This window comes from Sabethes cyaneus, chromosome 2 (genome assembly GCF_943734655.1).
Source record: "Sabethes cyaneus chromosome 2, idSabCyanKW18_F2, whole genome shotgun sequence".
NCBI lineage: Eukaryota > Metazoa > Arthropoda > Insecta > Diptera > Culicidae > Sabethes > Sabethes cyaneus.
Genome location: NC_071354.1, coordinates 177256837 through 177270211, shown reverse-complemented (window position 1 = coordinate 177270211; position 13375 = coordinate 177256837). Strand labels below are relative to the sequence as shown.

Here is a 13375-nt window from a genome sequence, read left to right as displayed (position 1 = left end):
TCTCTCTGGAGAATGTTATTATTCATGGTAGTTAGTGATTCTTCTGCCATTTGGCAGATAGAAACAGAACTCGAGCTTAATTCGCTTAAAAGATCACACAAAGCAATAACATAGAAATGAACGCACGAAACCATCTTATTAAAAATAAATCACAAAAAGTGGACAGTGTAAAGAACTGAATTTGTTTTCGAATAAAACTGATTTAAATTAAAAAATCTATTAATAACATATTCATTTTTGATGACTGATCCAACGGTGAATTAGTTCAGTTCGTTTGACTTTCGATTGAAATATCGCAACTGTTGATTTCATGTATTCTGCTAAAAGTAAATCTAGCAGTGCTGTTTGAAATCCATTTGAAAACAGAATAATAGTGTATATTAAAGTGACAAGATGCCCCGAATTTTGCGGGCATTGTTGGATTTGGCAAGTCTCATATAACCAAGTATCCTGTATTGATTAACTTATTTTTATCGTACCAGTTAAATGTTGAAACTTTTAAAGAAAGGCTACAGCCAATAGAGTTTCTTTTAGAAAATTACTAACAGTTTTCCTAGAAGATCTTTACCAAAAAAGAAATGTCAAAACATTCACATTCATCTGGAGATCACGCGACCACCACCACAAATCAACCACTTTTTGATAGATGTCTTCTTCTTGACTTCTAATAGCATAGAGCCACTGTGGGTATTGCCCTATCAAGAACTCATCTGCACTGTACCCGGTCCTGAGCTACTCGTCGCCAATTCGTTAAGCGTCACACGCACAAATCGGCTTCGTCCTGTTCGAGCCATTTGGCACGTTGGGTCCGTTTATTCCTGGTGCCGGTGAGGTTCTTGAAGAGAACGGATTTCACTGCACAGTCGTCCGGCATCCTTGCGACGTTGCCGGCCCACCATAGTCTCCTAACTTTTGCCAGATGTACCATGGAAATCTCTCCAAGTAGTACCTGCAACTCGTGGTTCACACGCCTATGCTTTCCGTTTGTACTCCGCCAAAAATAGTCCGCAACACCTTTCGATCCAATAGACCTTTCCATTTATGTCTGTATTGGTGCTTGAAAATGAGGCAAACAAGCATCAGCCCTTTCCGAAAATGAGGCAATTATCATGTATATACACGCGTATTTCGTGTTCGCTAGTGTGGGTGCTTGAGCTGTCAGAAAGCTCTATACGGCAAGTGCACGTTGGCTGGGTAATGCGTACCATCGGTGCCTTGCGCACTGGGCATAAAATATACCCCACAGTGGTCAACTGCTTCTTACCCAGCAACTCCTACCCCTACCTCCTCGTGATACCAGCCGGGATATGAGCAACCTCGGTGGGGATCTGGTAACCAACCCCGGTGGAAACCCAGGTCGTATTCTGACAGGGGAGGAGGGCTCCTTCGAGCTACGTTGGCCCTCCAGCGAAACTGTGAGGGTGGTTGCGGGCTTTGCAAGCCTGAACCACTAAAAATCAAAGCTATGGACTCTGTAAGTAATAATAACTCTAATCGGAACAATCGGCAAAGACCCAGGCGACGAAAACGGACTAACGATTGGAAATTAGGAACAAGGAACTGACGATCTCTAAATTTCCTCGGAAGTACTCACGTGCTTTCTAAAGAAGTGAAGAGCCGCAAGTTCGACATCGTAGCGCTACCAGAGCAGCGGCAACACACACGAGCTGGGCATAGTTTTTATAGCGATGGGCGAGAGGCAGAAGCGGGTAATCCGGTGGTGGCCGGTCAGCCCCCGAATGTGCAGATTAAGAATCAAGGGCCGATTCTTTAATATCAGCATAATTTACGTGCACAGCCCTCACCTCGGAAGTACCGATGATAACAATTATCATCGGGGACTGTAATGCTCAGATTGGTCAGGAGGAGGAATTCAAACCGGTGATTGGACGGTTTAGCGCATACCCGCAAACGAACGAAAACGGCCTAAGACTTGTCGACTTCGCCGTCTCCAAGAACATGGTCATACGTAGTACCAGGGCTGTCTGTCCTGCACTCAGTACCCCTATTTTGCTTATTTAACTGTAACACCTCAATCAAGAAGAATTCGAAAATGTTATGTATGGGGCATTTATAGAGTCAAGTATTATCCACAAGTTTGCTGAACTAAGAATTGCTCTGTCTTAAGTATTTACGACGCACTCGCAGTTCACACTGGGTGGTGCGCAGAGACCGCTCCTGGTGCACCACCAATTTTCAAATTTCACTTGGATGAGGCGTTACAGTTAACTAGCAAAATAGGTGCACTGAGTGCAGGACAGCCCTGGACGCTTCTTCCAGCATAACCTCTGTCATCGGTACACCTGGAGATCACCCAATCAGACAGAATCACAAATTGACCACGTTCTGATAGATGGTCGGCACTTTTTAGACATTATCGACACCAGAACCTATCCGGGCGCTAACATTGATTCGGATCACTAACTAATAGCGAATTCATAAATTAACCTGGGTTCGTGCTAACTCGAACCCGAAATTTACGAACGATACGGGCAGTTTGACAGATCGACCCGTAAACCGTAATGCTAGACAGTTTTAACATGCGCTTCAAACTGAATGCTGTCAGTTTAACCGAAATGCAATCTCGGTTAATTTATGAACGCTTTGACAGCACTTCGATTAAAACGGAGTGCTAATCGACCTGAGCCAGGTTAATTTATGAATTCGCTATAAGCAAACAGTATGCGTGTTCGATTGGCTCCCTTTTGACAATTCTCGCTGCTCGATTGGCTCCTAAGATGGCTGCTTCCGCGTATCTCTCACCTCTGAGTATTTCTAGTTTTTACCAAATGCCTTTCATAAGCGAGGGAAGGAAGATGAACTATTGGAGGCGTGTTTTCTTTGGAATGCCGTATACTCGACTAGCATAATTTTTTAAACACAGTATTTAACAGCCTCCAGTGCTGACTGCAGTTGGTTAACATTACCTGACAACATGTTAGATATTCGGACGTAAGTGCGTGTCATTTTTAAAAAGAAGCAAATTAAATAAAGCATGTTTGCTGAGGGTGCATTTTGCCCCGAGTAACGGGATGCATTTTGCCCCGAACTTACACAAAAAATTGCACGATGGTACCCAATATTGATTCTGAAACGTGATGCGTTATCACTATAAAGAACTCTTCACATGCATTCACACCCCAATAAACATTCTTGTTGAATAACAGCTCATCAAGCGCTTGTTACCTGGTAATTAGCCATACAAGGGTTGAGTAAGCCACAAATCAACAAAAATGTTTGTTGGGATGTACGCTAAATTTTGGGAAAAACACGACGAACTAAAAGCTTGATGAATATGTGTTCAATTAGCCAAAGTTTAGCAAAATTTGCATGAATTTGTTTGTAAGGTATCTACGTATTGCAGAGATAGAGAGTTTGCATTCGGAAATGCTGCATTTTTGTTTATAGCAACCACGTGTAGTTTGACTGCTTTTTAGTTGCACGATCGTGCAACTAGCGGACGTGCAATTAAAATACGGTGCGACTAGAGGACGTGCAATTAGCGCACGAGTGCTGTATAACATTAACCAGCGATTAATATGGTCGGAGCAGTTAAAAAATGTTAGTGAAGTGAAGCAAAAAGTTACAGGTTATTTATAAAAAAACATATTTTTGTTATTATTTGCGTTTCCTTATTAGATAGAACTGCCAAATTTCACATAGTAGCCATAGCAAACATCGATTTAACTGACAGAATTACTTTTTTATTTTTAAATTGTGTTTTGGCTTAGAAACAAAGGGGATGCATTTTACCTTGACGGTGCTTATTACCCCAGGTACCCCTACATAAAGAGATCCTAATGCTAGAAAGCGATTCTATAATCCCGGAATGCGCACAATTTCCATGCTTGTGAGTCCGCTCAACTAGAAATACTCAGAGGTGAGAGATACGCGAAAGCAGCCATCTTGGGAGCCAATCGAGCAGCGAGAATTGTCAAAAGGGAGCCAATCGAACACGCACACTGTTTGCTTAAATGTTTGATTAACAAGTATTGAAATAGTTATGAAATCTACTTAAGCTATTGTCAGTTGTCACGCACCTTGAATATTATACTCAGACACAGTGTGTATAAAGCTTTGCAATGCATTTTACACTGGTTAAGTTGAAAGATATATCGCTCTATTGTGCAAAATTGATGTAAACAAAACAGAAGCAGATCATGTTGAAATCAATCAAGTCACACTGCTACAGCATTTTGCTCCGCAGCAAGTGCTGGCAGTTTTTGTACACTGATGCCAAATCGTTGGCTTTAGTTTCCGCGTATCTCTTACTGAGAGTATTTCTACGCTCAACCCGTTTTGGCCCTTTTGCAACAACATTAGCGGGAAGTTCGTGTGATAATCAAATTTAAATCATTTTGAATCTACTCACATAAACTGGTCAAGACCTTGAACTAATAGTGGCTTCTCCCATGCTCATGTTCATCTGTTACTCTGCGCATCAAGGATTCTATCCTTTCAGAGAAACGTCACCGACAAGAATTTCTTAATTTTTTATCCGAAAGCACATATACTTTATCAATGCTTGAAAAGAAGTCATTCCAAATAAACCATTCCATGTCTGTTTCTGATTTAATATGTTCTAAACGCCTTTGGTTAGGCAAGGCGTAATAAACGTCTATAATTGAAAGAAAAAGCATTATTGAAAATGAATCAATAGATTTATGTAACACAACACTTCAAATATGTTATTTCATAATAAATATGCTCGAACAAAATATTTTACCTGCAAAATACAATTTGAAATCATTTATGCAAATAGAGTTTTATGTTATTCTCGTTGACAGTTATCCATCGCTAGAACTGTGTTGATGAAACGATTGTATATATACAAGATGCAAATCACGAAGCTCCGCCCAGCTGAACCTCGGTGGTCCGGGGTGCAGGCTTCAAACCTGTAGTCGATTAGCGTCGAAGTGGTCCGATTCCACCTGTTGGGCGTGACCCGCGGATGAATGAATTCGCATGATATTTTTACTCCTTTACTTCACATACTACACACCACGCCCATTGAAAAAGAAGATGATTTGGTTCCTTTTAGGGAGAGGAGCGGATACCGGTTTCAGATAAGTGATTTTGTCGTAACGCTGCGTCCTGCGTGCATTGTCATCTTCTAAACGGAAAATTTGGTGTGGTTTATACCAAACCCGCATTATAACACACCCTCAAAGGCTTTCTTTACATATTTACGTGGATTACCAAAAACCATTTTGATAGCATTTGCTTGTTTTTCATTATTTAAAGATTTCCTTCTGTGATTGTGTGGCGTGAACTTGTGAATTTGTTCACTATATAGCTACTATAACTTAGTTTTTTTTCTTTTACCTATATTTTCTAAAAAGTTTTTCGGTTTACAATATAGTTGTCCTTTTACACCGCGCAGTTTTTATGGTTTTAGTTTTGTAATTGAAGAAGATAATAGAAAACATGTGTCTTGCTTGCGCATGTCAGTCGGAAATCTTTCACTCCACTGCTATTAGAGTTCTGTTCTGAAAACTGAACACTCACAGAGATAAATTTATCGTCCTCTTAATGCAACAGCTGGGTATCTAGTTTTGGCAGTTTTGAGAAAAACGGGTCCAAAGTTGTTGTATTCCATAATAGCTTAGTAGCAACTTTGGCTTGGTTTTGGAATATTTCTTTGTTTTTATTGCTACAGGTTTGAAGTTTGCTTTATTGTAGAGAATGTGACATACATTATTCAGCCTTATTCTTATTATCGTTCGACCGTGTTCTTAGGCTTTGTTGAATCGAACTATTTTTTGAAATTGATTTATTCATACGAATGGCCGATACGGCCATAAACAAGAATAAGAGAGATTATGGTTTCGATTCAAAAGTGTCATTTATAAAGATACCTGTTACATCAAGAAGACGATAATCACGCATCTAGATTTTGCGTGTCCCAACAAGTAACCACTTTAGTCGTCATTTTCCGCATCGGATGAGTCGGTGGTGAATTCACTCTCATTCGCCTGCTGTTCGTTGTTATCCGATTCGGACTCGCTGACGTCCCACTGCGGGTGTTCAGTGGGTATCGCGGCCGCTTCCTTCACATCCAACTTCAGATCCACCTGTTGATCCATTCCTAAGTAGGAGTCAGACCTCAGACACACGGTGAAGTTATATATACCGGGCCACTTTGGTGCGGTAAACTTAAGATGAACTTCTTCGCGATGTACCAAACTGGTAACCTGATACGGGGCGGTCAGCAGAGTTCGTGATTTTCTGTCGCAGATATATGTCCACCAGTATTCGAACTTTTCCTAAAATTACGTTTACATATAAGGGTTTGCAATTTGCTTATTTAATTTGAATTTTGTATACCTCCGGGAACAGGGGACAATGAACGGGATGGGATACTTTGGATTTGCCTTCCAGTTTTTCACGCTTGTTGATTTTTTGCTGGAACCTTTAAATAACGAGAAAAACCACATCAAGGCATATTACTTGTAACTAAGTCATGCTTGGCTTACTTCTCCCATTCAACATCGTCGTCTTCCATAGACGATTTCTTGTCCTCATCTGAGCTGCCATCGTTATCAGTCTCTGCTCCACTGTCAGCATCCGTGTCGTCTTTGCGGACTTTATCGTTTGTTTTAGTCTGGAACGGTAGCAGAAACACAACAGAAAATTTATGCGCTTGCACAAGACACAGTTAAAAAAGAAAACATTGCATTATTAGCGTAAGGTGTGACTAATTGGCATTAAGAAACATTGCAGTATTGAAAAACGGTAAAATATTACTACCAAACCTACTCAACAGTATCGCAACTACCAATTAGGTTTAGCTTTACCTTATCGGTTTTGTTAGACTGATTTTGAGCGGCAGCGGCAGCAGCAGCTGCAGCCGCAGCCGCAGCTTGGCGATGCTGTTTGCTTTTGTTAGCACCGCCTTTACTTTTGCTCTTGTGGCCACCCTTACTGGTCTTCGGCTGCCAGGCTGGCTTCTTAGCTTTGGCGTTCTCTTTTTCGTCTTTGACCTGTCCTGTTTCTGCACCGTCTTCTGCTCCTTCGGCTCCTTCCTCGCTACCCTCACTAGAATAGATAGATAAAAGTAATTCAAAAACCACTCAAAAGCAATATCAGGTACTCTCACGTAATGCCTTGCTTCTCCTTTGCGTTGGTGTCTCCAAATAGCTCACTCATGCTGCGCCTTACCAATTCGACAGTAACAGTGACAATCGCCCCGGCTGTGACTACGTTCGAATTTTCATCATCTACCACCTCACACTTGACACTGAAATCGATCAGCGGCATTTTGCCGAGTACTTTAATAACGTTTTCGTACTCGAAGTCACTAAGACTGCGCAAAATTCCACGGCTTTCATCCGGCGGAAGTTGCGCAAATTGTTGCAGATTCCGAATGGGACGTTTTTTCGACACGAAGTAACGCAAATAATCCTCGGTTACGTGTGGTAGTTGCAGAAGTGGATTTTTAGCTTCCCACAATCCTTGAATGATCATAGGTGACAGTTTCATACAGTTTTCAATGGTTTCGATGGTCGGTAGCTTGGAAACTGAAACGACAGCATTAAAACACTTGATTTAACAGTGACAACTCATATGAAACTTACTTCGACGGGCGTAAGCTAGCATGATCAACTGATTTACACAGCTGACCATTTCTTGAATGAGATGTGGGCATTTCTTCACGATAAATTGACGATCTTTGTCCAGCGTTTGCGGATTCAACATCATACGGCTAAGATGTGCATGTAGGATCGCACGAGCTTTGATAGAGTACATACGACAAAGTGGAAGTTCTTTACATTTTTCGTTTAGATGCGGTAATTGTTTGATTAGCTTAAATAGATAGGTTGTTCTCAATGAATTAGTGTTTTTAGTTATTTTATTTTACACTTACCGTAGGCACCTCCTCATTGTCAGATTGACGTTCCACCACCTGTGCATTGTGTCTCTTGTCAAACTCCAAGCTGGCAGCAAGAATCATGACCACGCGCTTGAGAGCCATGTGCGGTGTTTTATGGAAGAAGTAGAAGTACATTTGTGTTGTGTCAAGCAGTACTTTGTCGCCACTGTATCGAATCGACCGGTACCACCAGGTGCCCACAACGGTCGGTAGAGCCACCATGAATACCAGTGCATACAGGCCAAGTACCCATACAGAATTCTCCTTCTCAACTATCCAGGATGGAAGCGCAATGCCGAAAGACGTTGCCCCTGGGCCGTCTGGATTTCCGTATTTCTCCCAATTTTTTCGAGCTTCGTCATCCGTTAGCGCCTGGTACGCTTTGGTGAGTTTCATAAATGCCTTTTCGTCACCGGTTTCTTTGTCCGGATGCAAGATCACTGACAGGGTACGGTACGCTTTCTTGATATCCTTCTGGGAGGAACCTAACGGGACGCCCAGAATTTCGTATGGGTCGAAATTTGACATTTCATAATCAAACTGAGATACTTTGTAGGTCAAAAATGCAAGTAACGCCCAGCCGCCAATTATAGCGACTTTGGTGAAGAATGCCTTTACGCCCTTGTACGGATCGGAATGTGATATCTGGATACGTTTTTGCAGACATGCTTCACATTGACATTCAGCTTTAAATCGCTCGGGGTCTGTGGACACAAAAAAACACATTCACAACAAAAAAATGTTATTTTTTGAAAATAAAATTAAAAGAAAAATAGAGCCAGAAGTGTTCTCATTTCTTCCTCTGCAAATTGATTCACTTATGAGTTCGAAAACTTATTGAAACATCATAATAGCAAATACATAACTTTATAACATGTATTTGTGCTAAAAGACACAATTTTATACTTTTAGATAAAATTGCTTAAAGTTGAAGCTGCATTTATAAAATAAGAACTTAAGCGTGTTCATTCTAGATTGGTATTTCTTGAAATACACTTGTGAAAAGTCTAGAACACTGGCTGTGAAGATTCTCAGGTGTTCATCAATCATTTTATTCTACAAGAAATTACTTTTAGCTTTAAAATAGCTTAAAACATATTACATACATCACATGCATAGCATTAAGCCACTAACGAAAGCCCACGACAGCTGAAAGCCGTGACTGGAGATGATAAACGTCACGAATTAAAACCATCAAGGCAAGGAAGAAGTGAAAACATACCTAACTGTTAATTTCACTCTCTAATCACCCTGCTAAAAGCGGAGCGACTCCTGCTTTTAACCTGATACGGATAACTACGGTCATATAAACCACCCGAAGGGCTACCTACCGTCTTTCTTTTTGCGTGGCCAAAAGTAGAATGTAGCAGGAATAAGCACTAATGCGAGGAACGATAAAATAAAGTAGAAAAACGTTGCCCCGCTTTCATCGTACTGGAATTTTTGTCCACCCATTTTTGCTGCAGTTACTGTGCTTTACGGTGGAGCAATGTTGTACATTTATGGTCGCTGCAATTTGCAACCCGAGTGCCACTGATTCACGGGTTTTTAAACTGTGAAGAAACAATTCAAAATGAAATACTATTTTTTTGCTTTCTATCCAAGTTTCACGCGATATGCAAACTATTTCGGACGGCAAAATTGACTGAAAGCGAACACATCAAAGAAAATAATTTGACACGTTCAACTAGAGTAGCCCCACAGGAAAGTGAGCACATCAGTTGACAGTTCAATCCAAGGGGTTTCCAAAAGCAACGATTACAACACATCTTTGAGCAAAGTTACTTTTGATCAAGAAATCTCGGGAAATTTTTCAAATGGCCTTATCTAAACATTTGCATCGAACTGAGAAAATCAACATTGAAACGATTTGCTCATCATTTTAAATATTTAAAAATCTGGCGATTTTTATTTTAGTGGATACTGCGTAACGGTACTTTTTACTACGGTATTGCATTGTTGTAGTAAGGACACAGAGAACAGACTACCATCAGGTAATCCACAAAAAGTGTGTAAATGGTTTTTATGTAATCTACGAGTAATCCTTCAATAAAGCACCCCTCGAGCAGTAAGTGGCAAACTAAAAATGTCGACCAACATTTGAAAGGGGCGGATGAGCCAACTGTCAAACAGAACGAGCGAGAGTTATTTTTTGCTGGAGCAGCATATAGGAAAATGAACTCTCACTCGTTCTGTTTGACAGTTGGCTTAGCCGCCCCTTTCAAATGTTAGTCGACAAATCTAAAACGGGTCTAGGATCGTGAAATGCACTCGTACGGAAAATAAACAGCGAATTTAAGAAACGTGGTTTATTGTACGAGAATAACTTTCAGAGTAAACAAAGTGATACAATGTAATGTATGCAAAGGTATATGAGATCGTAACTATACATATAGGTAGCATTCGCAAATGCTGGCACATCAAGTAGCGAGGGGTTGTCTACCCTAACACCCCCACTCAACCGCTGCAACTTGTTAATCCGATGGCAGAACAATTTCGGCGAAATACTGCAACCGGCAGACTCTTAGTCATCATGTCAGCTTGTTGATCACTGGTAGGGACGTATTCAATAGCAATCTTGTTCTCCTTCACTAAATCCTTTACGAAGAAAAACTTAACATCGATGTGTTTTAATCTCCCGAAGCCTTCGTCATCCTCGGTTATACGAATCGTCGATTGATTATCTTCGAAATACGGTACTGGGCTTTCCATTGTACATCCTAGATCCTGCAATAAACGCTGCATCCACAGGCCATGACAAACCGCTACACATAACGCTGTCAATTCTGCCTCCGTTGAAGAAAGCGCGACAGTTTGTTGTTTTCGTGTAATCCACGACACCGTTGCTCCGTACACTTTAAACACGCTGCCACTAACCGATCGCCTATCGACTGCATTGTTGGCCCAGTCGGCATCCGTGTACACCTTTAAAACTTACCCTGCATTTCGTTGGTATACAAGACTCAGATCTAAAGAACCTTTTATGTAACGCAGAATCCGTTTCAAGTGTGTCCAGTGATCGTCTGTCGGACAACTTTGATACTGACTGAAGAAGTTCACACTGGCCGCCAGATCTGGCCGTGTTGTCAAGGACGCGTACATCAGACAACCTATCAATTCGCGATAGGGTTGTTTAGTGCGCTTCTCTTCCTCGCCCTTCATGAGCTTCAACCTGTTCTCCATTGGCGTCGAACAGGGTTTGCAATCTTGCATATTAAACCGTCTCAAAACATCTTGAAGATAATTACGCTGATCCATTCGCAGGACTCCTTTCTCACTTTCGTAATCGATCGATATCCCGAGAAAGCACTTAATTTCCCCGATATCCGTCATCTCGAATTCACGTGAAAGTAAACTCTTCAAGCGTTCAACGATCTTCAATGTTGAACCCGCAATCATAATGTCGTCTACGTATAAAACGATAAAAATAATTCCATCGTTCGTCCTCTGTGTATAAAGACATTGATCATTCAAACTTCGTCGAAAGTGCAAACGCTTCTGAACAAAGTGGTCAAACCGGTCGTTCCAGGCTTTGGATGCCTGCTTCAATCTGTATATGGATTTCTTTAAACGACACACAAGATTATTACCGCTTTCGAATCCTTCAGGTTGCGTCATGAAAATCTCTTCAGTGAGTGAACCGTTCAAGAAGGTTGTCCGAACGTCCATCTGATGGACAATCATTTTCTTTTCATTCGCCAAAGCTAAAACTGTACGCAAAGTGTCCAATCTGGCAACCGGGGAATAAGTTTCATCGTAATCAAATCCGAAACGTTGGCTGAAGCCTCTGGCCACCAATCGAGCTTTATAACGATCAGGTTGTCCGTCCATTCCCCTTTTTACCTTAAACACCCACTTGCACGTAACAGGTGACCGCCCTTGTGGTAACTTTGTCAGCTCCCATGTTTGATTTTTCATTAGCGACTGCATCTCTTCATCCACCGCTATTTGACATTTATCCCAGTCCGGACGCTTCCGAGCTTCAGCTAGTGTTTTGGGAAGATTCTCCACAAAGCTTGTGACATTTAACGCGTAAGCCGCATAGTCCATCACGTAGTCTCCATGCCAGGCAGGTGCCCTGCGTTCTCTTCTTACACTCCCCGAGCCATCGTTCGCCTCAGTACCAGCATCCTCGAGAGATTTGTCACTGCCACAGACACTGGAGAAATCTTCATCCTCTGATGTCACCAGCTCATGGTGCATCTCTTCATGCTCCTGCTCAACTTCAGCACCGCCATTATCAACAGCATCTATTGAGATAAAATCATCGGTTGATAAATGCTCTTGTTGATCGACGGAAGACGAGGTTTCCATAAAAACGACATCACGAACATGAAATTCTCTTTGTTTGCTAGGACTCCATACCCGATAGCCATTGATGGAGTATCCAACAAAAATTCCTTTCCATGATTTAGAATTAAGCTTACCTCGTTTTTCCTTAGGAATGTGAACGTACACGTTGCAACCAAAAACTCGAAGTTTAGTCAAGTCAGGCTTGTGCCCTTCCCATCTCTCATACGGCGTTTCACAATTGTCGACAGCACTCGTTGGACTGCGGTTTACTAAGAATGCAGCGGTCTGAATATCATAACCCCAGAAACACTTCTTTATTCCGGAATCCTCCAGCATCGCTCTGGCTTTATCGACGAGAGTGCGGTTCATCCGCTCGCTTACCCCGTTCTGCTCGGGCGTATACGGAACCGTCCATTCCACCACAATTCCTTTCTTCTTCAAGAATTGCTGAAATTGCCCGCTTCGATATTCGCCACCGTTGTCACACCGTAAACGACTGATACGCTGACCGAACTTTGCCGAAACAACCGCTTCGTAATTTCGAAAACATTCAAACACTTCATCTTTCGTATTTATTAAGAACACCATCACAAAGTGGCTCCAATCATCCACGAAAGTAACGAAATATTTCGCACCGCCAACACCAATGGGTGAAACTGGACCGCATACGTCTGAATCAGTTCTAGCACTCGCGACGACCGCTTTTGTGTACGAATCGGAAACGGGTTACGCGTTTGTTTTCCACGTAAGCAAGGCTCGCATACGATACTGCCTTCATCGGTACATGACAGTTTCAGACCTGTCACCATCTCGTTCCGAATCAACTTGTCAATACTGCGCACATTTAAATGACCAAAGCGTCTATGCCACAATTCCAAGTCTTTTGACACACGACCACTTGTCAACATCGATTTCACAGCATTTTTCCGGGAGTACAAATCTAGCTGATATAGCTTCCCGACACGCGAACCACACGCGACGACCTCTGTCCCGCGACGAATTTCGACATGTCCGTTTTCGTACACTACCGTCATCCCAGCATCATCAACACGCATAACCGAGAAAAGATTGCACCGCAAATCTGGTACGTATAGTACTTCGCTTATCGTGCACTCGATTTGTCTGCCGTTAACAACACTAATCGCTTTGACGGTACCAGAATACTCCGCCCGAATCGTCACATTATCCTTCGTAATGGCAATTTCTACG

The 13375-nt window shown here is 41.9% G+C and overlaps 1 protein-coding gene and 1 non-coding gene across 2 annotated transcripts; one reads left to right on the top strand and one right to left on the bottom strand.

Moving 5' to 3' along the window:
* The first annotated feature begins 4854 nt into the window (after positions 1-4854).
* Positions 4855-4941, top strand: Trnastop-uca (transfer RNA opal suppressor (anticodon UCA)). The gene has a single exon. It is a non-coding gene; the product is annotated as a tRNA-Sec (tRNA).
* A 256-nt stretch (positions 4942-5197) lies between these two features.
* LOC128733510 (translocation protein SEC63 homolog) lies at positions 5198-9524 on the bottom strand. The gene is made up of 8 exons (XM_053827142.1): positions 9205-9524; positions 7868-8577; positions 7578-7806; positions 7100-7520; positions 6798-7038; positions 6477-6604; positions 6328-6412; positions 5198-6266 (listed from the first exon to the last, which is right to left on the bottom strand). Exons 1-8 carry the CDS (start codon positions 9326-9328, stop codon positions 5922-5924), a joined length of 2283 nt encoding a protein of 760 aa, XP_053683117.1. The 5' UTR covers positions 9329-9524; the 3' UTR covers positions 5198-5921.
* Positions 9525-13375: the final 3851 nt, after the last annotated feature.

Excerpts from the sequence above, each read along its gene's own strand:
- LOC128733510 (XM_053827142.1), bottom strand. The coding sequence starts at position 9,328 with ATGGGTGGACAAAAATTCCAGTACGATGAAAGCGGGGCAACGTTTTTC. Across the intron at positions 7,521-7,577 it reads GCTAGCTTACGCCCGTCGAA|TTTCCAAGCTACCGACCATC; the intron begins GTAAGTTTCATA and ends CTGTCGTTTCAG. Across the intron at positions 7,039-7,099 it reads AAGGAGAAGCAAGGCATTAC|TGAGGGTAGCGAGGAAGGAG; the intron begins GTGAGAGTACCT and ends TATCTATTCTAG.